The following is an 18060-nucleotide window of genomic DNA, read 5'->3' as shown; positions in this document are numbered from 1 at the left end:
AATATAGGAACATTGTGCAGATTAACAAAACTCTTTTCTACCATCATCAGAAGATCCTATTATATGTTTAAGATTAGAAGACTGATAACCCTATGGGGAAAAGCAGGAATTAAAGGAATTCACTAAGGAAACTTCATGAGAAGCTGGGAAGATGGTTCTACTCCCCTTGACCCTATCATGCAAAGTGCTGAGCCTCGTCAACAGGCAGGGGGTTGTAGGGGTTCAGCAGTTTGCAGAATCAAATCCTTTAAGAGTCAAGAAGCTGGATCTGCTTTTACTCTTTAATCTCCCTTCTAATGCTTTTTTAAGAAGCCAAAACCCTGCTTGTTCTAGAAAAGTTTAAAAACATATTTGCTCCTGAGACCTAACCCTTTATACACGTATGCAGGTGTGTAGTCCATTGAAAAGTTATGTATCTGGGTAAGAATTTGCAAGGTTGGAGCAATGAATCACTTATCAGAGGTATGGAAATCAGAGTAGTTAGCAGGTGTCTGGACCTTACAGGTTAAAGCCTAGAACTGGGGCTATTTTGAAATCTATTTTTCTAAACTACAGTTAACACCTTTCCAAAAACTATGCTGTGCTTACCTGGTGGATAAGGTAAGGAGTGGATGAGGAACTGCTCATTTTCCTTGGAAATCTGATTATAGGAATTCAGTCTCAGAGTTGGGACTATTTTGGGGGGAGGGTTAAATTCTCATGAGACCCCTTTCACTTTTACACATATTTCGTATCTGTAGTCTCAGGTGCAGATGCCATTTTTAAAAAGGCTGCTTTTTTGTGTTTAGTTTCAACTGCAGCCCTATAAAAATAAAAGGGTCCAGTCAAGCCAGTGGCCAGGCCAACTGGCAGCGCTCAAAGAGAGCTATCTAAAGTGCAGAGGCATTGCAAAGAAAAGCATCCAGCCATGCCCTAACGCCACGCTAATTCAGTGTCCATGGGCCATGCTGCACCTTAGCCAAGGGTTAAAATAATCCCTGAAGCACTGACACGGGGGGATGAGGAGGTGCATTTTTAACATACCTGACTCCAGCAGCACTAGCCCTGAGCCATATCCAACCAGCCACTGGCAGGGCCTCTAGCAAGACGTTTGGGGCCCCGCGTCAGACTAAAACTGCCCCACGGGTTAAGAATCCAGAGAGAGCAGCAGGGCGGGGGCCGGAAGGTCTCCAACCCCTGCCCATGACTTGATGTGTAGCAGCGGGGGGCAGTTCCTCAGACCCTGCACGAAGGAGGGGTGGGGACTGCGCTGCAAACACTGTAGCAGTCTTCAACCCTGCTGCCTTCTCCTTCCCCCTCCCTGCTGGCCCTGGCCTTGACCCGGGCTCTGCTCTTCAGCTGCCCCCCGCAGCGCCCGCCCTGCACAATCAGGCACCTGCCCCACTCGCCCCCCCACACCGGGGCCCGCCTCCGCTGCCCGCCGCCTCCCGCCCAGCCGGGCTCCTGAGGGCCCGGCCCCGCCCTGCCCTGCCCGCGCGGCCCCGCGGCAGCCCCCCGGCGGGGAAGCCGCAGCCGCCTTCCCTCGGCAGATGGCAGTCACGGCTCGCTGCGCGGGCTGCCCGGCTCCGCGCCCCGCCGGGCTCGGCGCTGCCTACTGGCGGAGGGGCTGGTGCTCTGCGGCTGCCGGCGGAGCCGCGGCAGGGTGGGGCGGAGGGGGGCGCGGAGCCTTCCCCCGGGATGGAGCTGCCCGGTGCCAGCCGCGCTTGGCCGCAGACAGCCCCGGCTGCTCCTCCTCCGGCGCCCCCGCCCCCCTCCCCGCCCCAGACCCCTCGGCTGCTGCGGGCCAGGGGCTGCCACATCGCCCGGCCTCCCCACTTCCCTCGCCCGCCCCAGCCCACCACCCCCCCCGGTCCGCCTTCTCCCTCCCCCCGCCACCCTCGCTGCTGACGTCTGGGTCTGCCCGTCTGAAAACTCCGCGCCGCGGCGGATGCGGCGGCTTTCAGGGGCTCGGCAGCCGCGGCGAAGATGGTGGCGGCGCCCTGCGCTCGCAGGCTGGCCCGGCGCTCGCACTCGGCGCTCATCGCGGCGCTCACCGTGCTGCTCCTGCAGACCCTGGTGGTGTGGAATTTCAGCAGCCTGGACTCCGGCGAGGGGCAGCGGGCCGGCGGCGGCCGGGAGAAGCGGGACCGGGGCGGCGGCGGCGGCGAGAGCAGCGACCACCGGGCGCATCAGCACCGCAGAGGACCTGCTGCATTCCACAGCAAGGCGCTGGTAGGTGCTGCCGCCCCCTCCGTTCGCAGCCAGCCCTGGCACGGGGGGGACCCGAAGGCTGCAGCGCGCCCCGGTCTCCCCTTTGCACTTGGCCCGCTCGGCGGCGGTGTAATTAATCGACTCTTCTGAGCAGGGTCGGGTTGGCCCCTTGCAAGTCTGCAAGAGGCATTCGGGCAGCTTCTTGCCTCTGCGGCCAGCTGCCTTATCGGGGGGGCTGGGGGAGAGGGGGATGGGGGGCGATATGAATTTCCAGAACACCAGGGCTCCTTGGACCGGGGGTAGTAGAGGCGGGAGTGTGAGAGAGAAAATCTGCTGGAGGCTTTTAAAGTGCAGTCGGGAGAGAAAGGCAAGAAGTTCTGCGGATGGGCGCAGGGTGGTTTTCGTGATCCGTGCATGCGCTGTAAGTGCAGTTAGGAGGCACGGGCAGGTAACTGACTGAGAAGATCCAGCCTGGAGCCGCTCTGAAAACTTTGAAAGAGGATGCTCCTCTGCCGCAGTCGTCGCTTGAACCTCGGCAATTGGGGTGGGAGGTGGGGAGGGGGAGTCCTGCAAAGTTAGAACGGGATGGGACCGATTTTGTTGTAATTTCTCCGCTGGCCAGTAAGGCTCCCACCCCCAACCTTTGGAAGTAGCCCTGCTTCAGATGGCACGATCTAGGCACAGAAAACCTCCTTGGCGCTAGACAGTGCTGGGGTTGTTCAGAACAGTCCGTGGAGGTGCATATTATTTATACATCATTACAGTGATGTATTTGTTTTAATCATTCTTTCCCTCCCCCATCTACACCCTGCATGCCTGCAAATCTGCTTTCGAAGGATTTCAGTCGTGGGAATGGGACTGTGCTTGTTGATTGCGCATCGTTTCATGTTCATGAGGGTTCTTGCGCGCCGGCTGGGCGCTGCTGTGGGAATGGCTTGTTGTATTCATAGACTTGTCACTCACGTTTCCTGTGGCGTGAAAGTGACAAAGGAGCAGACAGCGCTGCAGTGGCGTTTTCTACTCCCTTGGCTGCTGGCAGCAGCAGACACAGACCTACTAGACGCCACTTTCCCATCATGTCACTCCTTTCTAGGAATGGAGACTGTAACATTGTTAACCCCCACCCCTTCTCCCCACAGCTTGGTTCTCTCCACCTCATATCTTGACTCTGCTCTTGCTCTTCACTCTAGAGCCCTTCACCTTGGAGTACAGCTTTCCTATCCTATGGAAGAAAGTGATGTAGCTGTTGAGTGTCTCTCTCCTCTTAGGGACTGAACCAGGCTCACAAGAATTCTCCCAAAAGAAAGTGAACAAACAGCAGGGGACCTAGTTATAAAACAGCAACAAAGGAAAATGCTTTAATGGGATCTTCTATTATTAGAAGTCCTCCTCTGAGACTTAATTATATTTTGAAATGTATCATTTTCTGAATCTTCCAAACTTCAGTCTGGTGTAGTTATCTCACTGATACATTCTTGTGGCCTTTATTATGCTGCTTTTTTGCATCTGAAAAACACACAGACACTATTCTTGATTGCACAACTGTATCAGGTACAGCAGGCAACCAGTGGTGAAATTTAATGCAATAATTTATTAGCCCACTAAGAAGTCAATTATTTCTTTTTTGCATACTCTCAAATGTTTATTTAAATTGCTTGAGTCTGAACCATTGTATTTTCACAAAAGTAATTAGAAATTAAAAAACTTATATTTCTGGATTGCAAACAGGCAAGTAATGGTATAGTATGGTATTTGCTATAATGGTATGGTATTAATTTCCAAAGAAATTAATATGAAGCCCAAAATGTATTTCACTATGTATAAATGGTATTTAGCATTCTGTAGTTCAAGACAATCTTCCTTTGTTTATGAGCTTTGCTTTAATAGATGTCTATGTAAATCTGATTTAGGGAAATTTTGCGTTGTCCCTTTTCAGATGTGCAATTCACTCTGTATTTATTTCTATCTCTATACATCCTAAGAGAGAAAGCAAGAGTCTAGGCTTAGATATGACTTCATAGATGACTGTGCTTGTCCCAACCACAAGTCTGTTTTATGAAATCATCTCCTGTAATAAGAATAGATTAATGTTCTGTTGCTAAAATTCAGGGACGGTCTTCTGGAAGATTGCATACACTGTACCAGTGTGTGTGTGTGTGTGGAGCTTTTTCAGCTTCCAAATAAAATAATCTAAAATTCCTGCTTACTAAAATTAGCTTTTCTCTTGCTTTATTTTTACAGTCTTCTCACTTAATGACTTGTGTTCTGAAATTTTACATATCAAACTTTGCCATCTTTCTCCTAGTATTCTGCCCTCTGCTCTCTTTTTCCATTGATGTCACTCTTTTCAGACCTCATTTTTTCTCAAGCTGTTTCTCCCATCCCCCCCAGTCTTATATTTAGTTGTTGTCACATAGGGATTTATTTATTAAAGCAAAGTCACAGCTCTGACTTCTTTCAGGCCCAGGAATCAACCTGAAACAAGTTTGCATCCATCTGCCCCTGGTATAACCAAAGGAATGGGGCAGGCTCTTCCTGAGGTCCTGTGGAGAAAATGTCTGTTATGAGCTCTGAACTGCAAGGGGCCCTAAGACCATCATGTATTGGAACATGAAAGGATAAGGCTGTGAAGCCTACGGAAAAGCTCACAAGGTTTTCTTGAAAATACAGCATTATGAGCCGCCCTACAGCTTTTGCTACTAAAAGTGAAGAAGATAATGTGCTGTCACTCAAAATGCTGAAGTCCTGAAATATTGGCTGTGTGATGCTCACAGTATTAAAACAGATATTTCAGTGCTTCTTACATCATTTGTGGATATGCGTATTTAGAATAATATTTTTATGCTGGTGATTAGCAGTCATTCCTTTATACGTTTGCTTTCACTAAGGATGTAAATACTGAGTGATCTGGCTCCTTTTGAATCTGTTTTAGATAACATGCTGCGTAAACACGTTTTATGAACTTATTGTTTTTACACTTGCTACAGCCTGGTCTACTCTTAAAAATTAGATCGATCTAAGTACATTGCAGGGCTGTGAAAAATTTTGCATCTTGAGCACCGTAGTTAGGTCAATTTAACCCCGAGTGTAGATGCAGCTAGGTTGATAGAAAAATTCTTCTGTCGACCTACTTACCACCTCTTGGAGAGGTGGATTAACTGCATCAATGGAAAAACCCCTTCTGTTGATGTAGGAGCTGTCCACATTACAGTGACACAGATGCCGCTGTGCTGGTGTAGCATAGACAAACCCTAAGTAACCAGTGGGTGTCACACTAAGCTATGCCACAGTATCTTAAATGTGTTCTGAACCAAACAATAATGTTGCTGTATATAAACAATTTACAGATGCTGTGTGTGGATAGATGATTTGGCAACACTTCTTAAGGATGATTTCACAACACTTGTGGCTTTGCTTAAACTGCACCCCTCAGAGTGGTGACCATCTTTACACTTACTTAATCGGAGTAAACACACCCACTAAGCATCCATTTGATGGAGCACAAATTGGATTTTTTGCAAATTTCTGGTAGAAATCAAACTAAGTATGAAAGCTAAAGAGCTCTGCTTAATATTCTGTCAACCCCTTTGAAGTTCGTAGGCTAAATTAGCAAAATACTGACCTACAACTGTCTTTTCCACAGATACATTTTGCATCTCAGTGACAGGCGCATGACTGTCTTTATATTTAGGGGGCTCTACATTTGCTTATGTCAGATACGAAATGTTAGCAAGAAAGTTTTAAGCAACATAGGGCCTGATTCTGATCCACACAGTATCTTAACCGTATTAAGCTCTCTGGATCCCCAGAGACCACAAGCGACTGCTGGGCAGAGTGAAAATGCGCTGGGCCGATTGCATGACAAAACTCTTTGGCCAGAAATGGAAAGAACGTGTTTGTAACAAAATAGAATGGTGTGGCGTCAACTTGCGTTTGTGGAGGGACAGACGAGGACAAGCCAGACAAGGGGGACAAAGGTGAAGGTCAATGGAGTTATACCAGTATAAAATCTGTGTGGGAGAAAACTCCAGCCCATAATTTCTGGTGCTCAGTTTCTATGTTAAAACACAATTTATGTACTGCCTGAGCTGGTTTAGGTTTTCCTTTTCAGCCTAAATTTCCCATAGTGTGCATTTATCAAATTTGTTATAGGATATTTTCAAAAGTTGGCTGGCCTGAGTACAGTAGCTCCATTATATCCAAACCCCAACTCTAGGGCTTAACCATTTCAAGAAGATTTTCACACAAAGTACTTTATTCAAAGTACTATATATCCTCTCTGTTTATTTTTTTTTTCAGTTTAGTCATAAGAGCACATAATGCAGTTTGTTCTAGAGTATTTTAGTATTCATTCAGTCTGTTAACTGGGCGCTAGTGTTAAAATACTCATTGGTCTGCCCAAAGGGAAGAACTGAATGTCTCCATCTGTGTGAAATAGTGGATATGTTGATCACTTTTTCCTTCCTCCAGGAGAGTCCATAATCATATTAAAAATATCTCTAGACTTTTTTTTAGCAAGGGCCACTTGTACTTTAGATCCATTTATTTTAACTAATATTTGATCATGTGGTCTGCAACCAACTTATTTTCTAATGTTTGCATAGAAAATATTTTGGACATTGGCTGAAGGTGGAACTTCCAAAAGCTCTGTCCAAATATTGCCACATATGGCTAAAATCCTTATTTTTAATTTTCCCTCCTGTTTTTGCTCCTGATCAGTGTGCAGAAATATGTACAAGTATTAAAGAATGGCATTTCTTTTATTGTATTGAATCAAACACTAAGAAGTAAATAGTGTGGGGTTTTGGTAATCTACTTCTGTAGGAAAAGAAACAATTTTTGAACCAAGTGTTTAAGGGGTATTTAGATTTATTCTAAATGCCATCAGATACATATAATAAGCAATTTCACTTGCAAAATGAAAAAAAAAAACTGCATTATAGTAAAAATGTTACCATTGTACCTGGTATAATTAAATGCAAGCTTCCAACTTGGCATAAAGAAATAATTTTGAATCGAGCTATTCTGCAAGTGAAAAAATTTACTGTGCTGGATTCCCTGGCCAGCTACAGCTGCAGTTTTCATTACTCATAAGCCAGTTTCCTGCTGTTGTTCACGTTTAATTAAACTGTATTATGGATGTCTTTAAAGAAGTATGAATATCAGTAACATTGACTTAAGTGGGTACTTGTAACAATATCTCTCTCTTTTTTTTTTTTTTTTTTACATTCATTCAGGGCTATTTACAGAAGCTATATGCACTCAGCAAAAAAAAAAAAAAAGTATAGTAATTGATACCAAACAATAATTATGCTACTGTCTGAGAAAGTGTTGATTTTATTTAAAGGTATTATCTTTGAAAGGCACCGCAAAAGCTTTTGCAGGAACGGAGTAAGTGTAATGTTTTATTCAGAATTTTTACATTCAGCTTGGTACTGGTGGTGGCAATGTCTTGTTGATGGGTATTCTGTGTTATGAGCCTTAAGGAAGGAAAGGAGTGCAAATCTCAGCCTTGGGGCTGGTGCTGATGAGATGAATATGACAGGGGAACTTCTGCTATAATTTTAGCTCCCACTCAGTGTTGCAGTGACGTGCAGTTATGCATTGCAGTGGATGCACTCGCATTACCCAGCTGTGGCCTCTTCCCCGGAACCAGTTTATTGAAAGCAACTGATGTGGGCTGCATGGCTGTCTTTAATGTCATGTGTCATACAGCCCCATTGGGTTTTCATTCTTGTGTATAAAATAGTAAAGTAAAAATGCCAGCACTTTGTTAATATGTCAGTGTGGTGAAATATAACTGTTGCCTGGCGGTGTGTTATACTGTAGGATCAAAGCATTTCTTGAACCATTAGTCTGAAATGCTGAATATCCATATTTAAGAAATTGTATGAGAACACCCTGCTGGCAGCAGCCTTCTCCCTTATATACTGGGGGGGATGGTGTGGGATTTTGTTTTGAGCACCTTTGCTGATCACCTCAATAGTAGCATGTGAGATGAGAGGGCATTTCTTAGGTAGGTCGTTTCCAAGACATTTAGGCCTATATAAGTTAATACTAACACCTTAAATGCCACACAGAAACCAACAGGCAGCTGGTACAGATTACTATAGAGCACTGGTGCAATATAATTATGGTGAGATACCTTGCTTAACAAGTGAGTTGCTGCATTCTGCACCAACTGTAGTTTCTAAATGGGTTTAAAGTGTCCCCCCAAGTAGGGTGCAATGGCAGCAAGGTCCTTATTTGAGAGAGAAGACCCCCCACCCCATTTTTATCTGGGCAGGAGATGGGTATCAAGATGCTGCTGAAAGATGATCAGACAACAATAACTGGAAATTTACCACAGGGCCAAGTTGCAAACATGAGTTAAAAAAGAAAGATAGAGATGTTTATTTGCACCATATCTTCTGGATTTTTCCCCAAACCTCAGCTGCTCTTTGCGTTTCTTGAATCAGAATTGAGCCTCAGGCAGCTCAGTATCATGCATGCCCCAAGCTTAGTCAGGTACTGGGGAAACTGCTTCACTGTATCATCTGTGTCTTAAGAGAGAGCGAAACAAAGCTGGTGAGGACGGTGCTACCCATCTCTGTTCAGTAGCCCTTCTAGTGACCTCATGTACACGTTGAACTAGATGGAGGAGAAGTCGGAACCCCACTCAACTCGACATGAGAGATCGCAGTAGAGGAACAATCAGCCAACACTACACTTTGGGATTTCAGCCCATTTTACTTCCCCTAAAGTCTACAGGCATGTCCACAACAGTGGTTCCACAGGTAGTTAATAGGTGTAATAATATTGCTGCAGATTCTTGATCTTAATCTGTCACTAGGAGGAGACAGTCAGCCAATGGAACTAGCGCACAGTTGTAATGTATGCTATAGAGTTAGACTAAAACTTTGACATATAATAATAATGAAGCTAGAATTAAAATACAATTTATTTAAATGAACAAAAAACAAGATTTCCAGTAATGACAGCTAAACCACTCTTATTCATCCCTTTGTGCCAAGGGTGTTAAAACAGAGTGAATTTACATATAATATATGTTGCAATGTAGGGAGCTAGAATGTTCCCTTCTCCCTTTCGTCCCGGATGCTAATGCAGTAAAATAGCCATGTAGACATTGCTTTGCTGTAGTGACTTGAACTAGAACTTGGAACTCATGCCTCTGGGATGAGTGGGCTTGAAGGCCTGACCCAGAACATCAAAGCAATGTTTACACAGCTATTTTTGCGCACTAGCACGAGCCCCACTAGCACAAGTATGTGGACCTGGGCTGGGAGGCGCTATCCCAGATACAACATAGAGATATCCTCTGTGTGCTTTGCCTACTTAGGGATAATACAGCCCTGTGAATTCCAGTTCTGAAATGTGCCTTTCGATACAGCTGGGGGAGAAAAGCAAAAACTACCAAAGCAATGGTTTTCCTGACTACTTTAGGTCTAAAAAGCTTGAATGAGCTTGAATGTGACCTGCACATTTTTCTGCTAAATTTCAGCCTGATGTAAATTAAGCACCAGATCCTGTGACCCCTCACCCATGTGAGCACACCTGTTGATTCCAGTGGGACAGCTCACCTGAATAGGGGTTAGTAGGATCAGCCCTGTGTAAACAAGGGGGCCTCCCCCCAGGCACCTCCTCGGGGCAGCCCTGCAAATGGCTCTTGCCTCAGTTTCCCTCCTCAGTTCACACATTAAGTCTAATACAAGCATAGAATTATAGAACCATAGGATTGGAAGGGATCTCAAGAGGTCCTATAGTCCAGTCCCCTGCATTCATGGCATGTCCTCAAGTCTTACCATCCTGACAGCCAACCCAGCCCTTTCTTCTTAGGCACAAACCTGCTCTTCCTAGAGAGCATTCTCACAGCTTCTCTGCTGGGAGCCTCTCCTGGTTCTTCCAGGCCTAGATCCCCAGCAAGAGGACACTAGCAGGTAAGCCTCTCAGCTGCTCCCCTCCTTTCAGGTCTCTGGCTCTTGATTCTGGCTCAAAGCCAGCAGACATTTCCCTCTGTTGCTATTTCCTGCCTTCAGTCAGTCCTGGCTGTCTGGCTGGAGGACATCAATCATTCTTTCTGACTGAAGCAGTCTGCTCCTGCCGCTCTTAACTCAGTCGCAGGCTTCTGATACCTTCCCAGATGCCTCCCTGCCCTCTCAATTGGCCACCTGGCCTGGAACAGGAGCACTCAGCCCTGTTTCTTTTAGTGGGCCTGCTCCCCTATTGCCCCGACATGGCAGAATTATAAATTTCCTAAAGAATGGGTCCATAATGAAAATACTGACTTGGCCATTAACTACAGCTTCACTAGTTATCACAAGGATAATAGCACCAAAGTACAACTTTAATAACAATTCAAAAGGGCAGTGGAGACAACTAATCATTTTATAATGAGAAAGGAGGAAAACAATACATTTAGAGGCAGAGAACTGCATAATCATTTTACAAAGCTTTAGCACTTAACAAGGCACATGTTAATAAAACAAACACATCTTTTCAGTAACAGGGAACTAATGTATGCATTATTTAAGAACAGTAGTAGAGCCAGATTAAATTGATGGACTCTTGTAGTAGTGATCTCATTAAGCATCTTTTCTGTAGGGATCTGCGAAATGGATTTTTATTAATTGGGGTTGTCAAGGGAATTCTTTTTCAGGCCATTGATTATTTTTTATTATGTGATAGGTCTTTGCAGATGTTCCCTTTGAAATAAAAGCCTCTTTGTGTTCTTGTTTTACCAGGGAGAACCAGTTGTTGTAAAGGAGACATATACAAATCCCATTTACTTGTCATCAGGTATTGCAAATGGCTACTTTACAGTACAGTATAAAATACCCTCATTACCTGTCATTTTTGGGGGCTATATTGAGAAATATTTTTCAAAATGTTTTTCCCTTTCTGTTTTGAAAGTGCAGATTTCAGATCCATCTTAATAGTGGTAGTTATTGAGCTGTTAGATAAGATTAGATAAAAGCAAGAACTAAGCATAATTTGCAGGTATAGTCACACACTGATTTTGAGGATGAATTTGAATCAGAATTGCTTCTGATTTTCTTTCTGTAGTTAGAGTTCGATCCTGCAGACATCAGAGTCCAGGGGAATTTTGTCTTAATTTTAGTCTTGGCAGGAGGATCAAGTCTTTACTTGTGTATTTTTCCCCCCAGTTTTTCTTACTGTTTGTCTAACTTGCTTAGTCATAGCTCACTGGAGATTGGTGGTATGAGATGTAAACGTGACACTCATGAAAAGTTATTTACAAGATACATTAGTTAGTAGTTCTACACTTAACCAATGTAGATGAACTCACTGGTTCTGAGAGAGCCCTGCTTTGTGTCCCTGTTTCTTTTCCTGCTTGAAAATAATCTGTAATGGAAATCCTTCAGATCTAAACCTCATTACTTAAAATGTTAAAATACTGCTAATGCCAAATAACAAGCAACCTAATTTTTGCCAAAACAGAGAATACTTACAATGGGTAAAATTTTCAAAAGTGCCTGCATCTCATTCACAGGCACTTAGACTCCTAAGTCCCTTTTAGGCTTTGACACTGCACCACAGAATGCTGTAGTGAAAAGAAGAGTGTTAGAGCATGGGACGAGGAGTCAGAGCCCTGGATTCTGTTCTCATGTCTACCAGTAAATTTTTGTCTCATCTTCAGTAAGGCATTTACAGCCTCATTTTCAAAAGAGGAACCTAATTTTGGATATTTCAATTTTTGAGTGCTCAGCTTTAGACACTTTGTGTCTGATTTTTCAAAAGAGCTGAGTACTTGCGATTCCCATGGTTTATATATTGGAGTTCTGAGTGCTCAGGCTCAAAGTGTCTCAGGTGGGCCACCCAAAAACAATGGTCACACTTGGAAATTTTAGCTTTAACTTTCTGTGCATCAGTTTCCCCATCTGTAAAATGAGTAGACTCAAGCTTACTGACCTCACAGAAGCGTTGTGGATCTCAACTAATTACTACTTGTAAAATGCTTAGAAATCTTCAGATAAGTCTGAGCCAGCTTCTTAGCTGGTGTGCATCGGCATAGCTCCATTGAAGTCAACAGAGCTATGCTAATTCATAGCAGCTGAGGATTTTGGCCTTGCAAATGTAATGATTGTTATAATAATAGTATCAAACAAGTAATTATTATTTTTCTCTTTCTTTTCATTGAAAAATGAGAACACGATTTTCTCTTGGATCAGTGCAAGTAATTCACATTAATGGCCCACATGGAAGAAATACTCATTTGTTCAGTGCCATCTGGTTGCTAGAAACTTTACAGTTGTGTAGAAAGACAGGTCCCTGCCTTGAAGAGCTTACAGTCTGAATAGAAAATGTAGCAAGTATACATGAAATAAAATCTACTCCCCAAACTGCTTTGAAATATTACACTTACACATTGATTCAACAAGGGATTTAAGCACATGACTAACTTTAAGCACAAGGGTAGTTTCACTGATCTCCATGGGACTAACACACCTCTCTGGAACTATTCTTGTGTTTTGTTAGGCAGGTGCTTAGGTGCCCTGCTCATAGACTTGAAGGCTACCATGATCATGATCATCTAGTCTGACCTTCTGCACATTGCAGGCCAAAGAACCTCACCCATCCTGTAATAGATCGATAACCTCTGGCTGAGTCACTGAAGTTCTCAAATCTTGGTTTAAAGACTTCAAGTTACAGAGAATCCACCATTTACTTTAGATCAAACCAAGTGACCTGAGCCCCATACTGAACAGGAAGGCAAAAAACTCCCAGAATGTCTGCTAGTCTGACCTGGGGGAATGCCTTCCTGACCCCAGATATGGCCATCAGTTAGACCCTGAGCATGGGGACAAGACCCACCAGCCAGACATGTGAGAAAGAAGTCTCTGTAGCAACGTAGAGCCCTCTCCATCTAGTGCCCCATCTCTGGCTGTTGGAAATATTTGCTAATAGCCATCGCGGAAGGGCCACATAGCATTGTAGGCAACCTCATCCTACCATTCCCACTATAAATTTAGGAAGCACAGTCTTGAAAGAAGTGCCATTTTTTGCCTCCACTACTCCACTTGGAAGGCTGTTCCAGAACTTTACTCCCTGCTGAACTGGGGCCTTAATTTGTTAGTGAAGGGAGTAGCCCTTCTCACTCAGTAGCCATAAAAACTGAGAGCCACATAATGCTGCTATGATTTGCACATTGTGTAACTGTTCAATTCATCCTTTTGTGTCAAGTACTGAAAGGGTCACTACAGGACACTTATCATGTGACTCTTTATTTCTAGAGCAGATTAGTGGATTCCTCTGAGGGACAAACTATTTATGGCCCTATTTATAGCATGTGTAAATTGGCTTTTTTGGTAGTGGAATTAGAGTAAATAAGTGTTGTTTCTATAAAGTAGATAACCATGTTCTATTTTTCTGGTTGTCACTGAGGTCAAATCTTGAATGCTTCCCTCAGTGTGTTCTATTTTCACATTCCTGCTGTTTCTGTATTCTGTTATATTAGTAGAGAGAATTAGTGAAGGGAGCCTTTATTTTGTAAAAGTAATTTCTAAGTAGAAGGATGACACTGTCCAGTTTTAGTTTAACCAAGATTTGTTTCTGTGGGTCATGGACAATCAGACTTCAAACTGCAGCCTTCGATTGGTTGATCCTTCAGATGAACTTTTTTTGGTTTGTGTGGTTGCAGTTGGAGAATTTTTTTTGCATACTTCTGACTTTTTGGTTTTACTTTTCCTAATGTTGTATCTTGAATTTTGTGCTTTCTGAATTTCTCTGAGGTTCTTGTTGTTTTGTGCTTGGAAGAAACCCTAAGATATTTCCAGTGTCTCTAGTCTTCTTGTAGTCCCCCTTGGTGTTTAATGTTTCTCCTATACCTGGATCAGAAACTAGCTAAATAACAATCCACTCCGCTGTAGGCCCTTAAATTGAGCCTCCCTGCAAGAACTGCTTGCCACTGGGGACATCTTAATGTTGGAAATTTGTGTGCAAAAATACCCTGTCATCAAAGTAATATATATCCAATGGCAAAAATACTCAGTGTTAGATTAAAAATAGCAAATAATTTTTACACACAAAAGTTAAAATTTTCAAATGTTGGTAGTTATAGGTGTGGACTTACATCCATATTTAGGCCTCTAATTACATTGATTTAGATGCCTGAATGCTGATTTCACCCTTAGATCTCTGTTGAGATGCCTGAAACGGACATTTAAATACGTAAATGTGGATCCAGGTGTGAGACTTTAGGCATCCAAGTTTGAAAATGTGGCCTAAAGTATAAAGCAAGCACAAACAAGCAGAAGAAATGTAAATGGAGTGAACAAAGCTGTTAGTGTGGACACCAGGAGAATAATAATATTTTACACTGCTGTGATATCTCAAGTTAGGCATTTGCTTAATTGAGTTTAGTAGTGTGGTTGCATAAATAGAATCTTTGAGATGCTATCAGCACATACTGTAAGAGCAATAGTACATCTGCAGTGAAGAATCCGTTACCTTTTTGGCAGTCTCACAGGAGAGAAGTACAAATCTTGACTGTAATATTTTGATAAGTCACTCGTTCTTATTAAAATAATAATTAGGGTGATAATTATAACTGTAGTTTGCTCTCAGACTGAGCTGCTAACTGTACTGGGGAAAAAACCCTACTGTATATTCTGTTAAAATAGTTAGAGCCCTAGCTCTGCCCTTTTCATTTCACATGTGCGTATCTTGGGAGTCTCACTTGTTTGTCCCCCACATATTTTGCCAGTGTGCTGCTGCTTCAGTTTGTAGAATAAAAGGCTGCATAACTCCCCCATAGGAGGAAGCTTTAAATTCCTGCGCATACCAAAGGACCTGCTCCTGCTCCAAATTGGAGTTTTTTTTGTTGACCGCAATGTGATCAAAATTAGTGGTGCTGCAGTGGTAAAATACTGTGACGAACCCACAGTCCCTTGGTTCCTCGTGGTTGTTGCCATGCTGCACAGTGCAAGCAGTGACAGTAGAACTCAGTGCTCCTCCTCCAAGGCCCAGGCTCCTATAATATTTGAATTAAAGGAAACTCTCCATCAGTGCATAAGAATGGCCATACTGGGTCAGACCAAAGGTCCATCTAGCCCAGTATCCTGTCTTCTGACAGTGGCCAATGCCAAGTGGCCCAGAGAGAATGAACAGAATAGGTAATCACCAAGTGATCCTTTCCCTGTCTCCCGTTCCCAGCTTCTGGCAAGGTAGCAGTATAGGTTCCATGGCACCAGCTGAGCAGTTATGATCCTACTTAGTAGAGAAAAATACGAGGTATGCACACTAGCGAGCTTGTTACAATGTTCTGTTGGGCTCCATTTAATAAATGAATGAACTTGATTAAAGACCTATGCATTCATTAAATAGGATTTCAAATATGATCATCCTATAAAAAACTAGTTTTGTGGTTATACCACCTCTTCCCTCCCCTACTAATAGGAATGGTGGTACTATACTTCATTTCTTTTCAGATTAATTTTTCTGACCTAGACCTTCAGCAGTTTAGCTTAGCAGAGGCAAAGCAGAAGGCACTGCTCCTTACTTTAGGGTAGCAAGACATAGGGTTGTCACATTAACTCCAGGATGGGGTAAGGGGAATTGGAGTCTGAAGTTGCTTCCCTCCCCTAACTGTTCATCTCACCAGCTGACCAGCCAAGAAACTGAGCAAGGGGCAGAGCTAGGGACCTGAGTTGCAGAGCAAGGTTTTCTTGCCTGGGAAGAGTAGTAATTCCAGGGCAGCAATACAATTGTATGAGCTCTGTGATTGTACAACCAATGTAAAACTTGAATAAATCTGACCCTTGTGATGTTTGACTTTTATTCCATTCTTACCTGAGCAGTTCTCCAGATACACATCTTATTATATATCATTAAATGTGATCACCATTTTTGAGGGGTAATTGGCAGAGAGATGGGGTAAGATTTCATTTGCTTGTTGTGCAGACTTACGATATAATCCTTTTGAGCAAGTGGCACCTCTGTTGTAGAGCCCTTGTGGAACTGTGTTTATGCACATTCCCCATTGCAGAATTTGACTGAAAGATAGTTTTCATGTCCAAATGGTTTGAGCATTTTTTTTTATATCTTTGGATCTTTAAGAACAGATGATAAAAAGCAGCTATCCCAGGCTCTAAGCACCTTTGGGATAGTGATTTAGAAACACAATACTACAGCTGTGTACAGGTTATTCACATGGCTTATATCTGAGAGCTGGATTGGGCTCTTCAGGCTAAAATGACCCATCAACCCAGTAGTAGTTAGATTTTTTTTTTTTAACATTGAAAATCTTAATCAATAATATTGGATTATTTTATTTGCCCTTTTTGGTGCGATTACTGTCAGACAGAAAAACCCACGCTGCAAAAGTGCCATCATTAGGATATTTCATTTTGTGGTTTTTTAAAAAGACCTTTAGGGCAATTTTCCCTCAGTTATACTCGTGTAAATCTGGGGTAATTCTATGACATCAGTGTCTTCAACTCATCCATAGTTATTTTGTACCAGCCTAACCAAGAGGAGAATTTTGGTCTTAAAGTTAAAGTGGTCCTTGAAAAGGCTGTGTACTGAAATAGTGCGGAGATAAGATATGCACCAGTGATAGAGCATTTGGGTGCTTTTTGAACTATCACTACAATTTCATAATGAGTCATAATCAGTCTGATAACATCCTATAGAGATTTTCTGGTTGGTCTATTTCTGGAGTGTGCAGAAAAAAATAAAATAAAGGGTTTTTGGAATTTCGTGGGGCCTGGAATTATCTGAATCGCTATATTCCATGTCCAGTTTAGCCTAAAGGATGTGGATATCCTCCTTTTCCAGATAGGTTAATTTCAATCAGGCTTTAAGCTAAACTCCACTCTCATCAAGAACCTGACCCACAATCCCATTGGCTTCAGTTGGCTTTGGATCAAGCCATATCAGGTATTGTCTATTGAGCTTATTAACAAGTGTTTGTTTTCAAGTGTTTGGGTTTATTTAATCTAAGGGCGAGTCTACACTGGCAACACTAAAGCGCTGCTTTAACATGCCTTGTGTGGTTGTGGCAAGTGCTCTAAAAAACCCACCTCAATGAGGGGCGTAGCGGCCAGAACTGGGAGCACAGCTCCCAGCACTGGGGCACTGTTTATACTGATGCTTCACAGTGCTGCAACTTGCAGTGCTCAGGGGGTATTTTTTCACACCCCTGAGTGAGAAAATTGCAGCGCTGTTAATTGCCAGTGTGGACAAGTCCTAATTGTGTTTATTTTCCTCCTTACTGTTGAATGATTTCTTTTTGTTTGCTGGTGTTAGTTTTGCTGGCTAGTCATAGAACCCAAAACTACTCTGGTTGAAGTCAACCAGAGTTGTGACATTGACTCTTAGGGAAGGATTGGGCCAATATATTGGTAACATAATTGCCCAGCAAGTTAGATGGAAGGTGGATTAATACACCTCTACCCCGATATAACGCAGTCCTCGGGAGCCAAAAAACCTTATCGCGTTATAGGTGAAACTGCGTTATATCGAACTTGCTTTGGCCTCGAGCATTTCCGTTAATAATAGTCACTTCCCGCCCCCTGACTGACCCCTCAGAACCCCCGACCCATCCAACCCATCCTGCTCCCTGTCCCCTGACTGCCCCGACCCCATCCACACCCCTGCCCCCTGACAGGCTCCCCTGGACTCCCACGCCCTATCCACCATCCTGTCCGCTGACTGCCATGCCCCCAGAACCTCCAGACCATCCAACCCTTCACCCCCACTCCCTGTCCCCTGACCGCCCCCCCGAGACCCTCTGCCCCTTATCCAACCCCTAAGCCCCGGCCTGGCACCCTTAACATGCTGCTCAGAGCAGCGTGTCGGAGCCAGACACGCTGATGCGCTGATCCACTGGAGCGCACAGCTACACCCCCA

The 18060-nt window shown here is 43.6% G+C and overlaps 1 protein-coding gene across 1 annotated transcript in view; it reads left to right on the top strand.

Moving 5' to 3' along the window:
• Nucleotides 1–1587: 1587 nt before the first annotated feature.
• Nucleotides 1588–18060, top strand: part of XYLT1 (xylosyltransferase 1) — a 320557-nt gene continuing 304084 nt past the window's right edge. The window contains exon 1 of the mRNA XM_073362329.1: nucleotides 1588–2211. Within this exon, the coding sequence (XP_073218430.1) occupies nucleotides 1966–2211 (246 nt within the window). The 5' untranslated portion in view covers nucleotides 1588–1965. The remainder of the gene's footprint in view (nucleotides 2212–18060) is intronic.

The sequence above is a fragment of the Lepidochelys kempii genome, chromosome 10 (assembly GCF_965140265.1).
Source record: "Lepidochelys kempii isolate rLepKem1 chromosome 10, rLepKem1.hap2, whole genome shotgun sequence".
NCBI lineage: Eukaryota > Metazoa > Chordata > Testudines > Cheloniidae > Lepidochelys > Lepidochelys kempii.
Note: the sequence above shows the minus strand (reverse complement) of the source record. Positions and strands in the feature narration are given on the sequence as shown.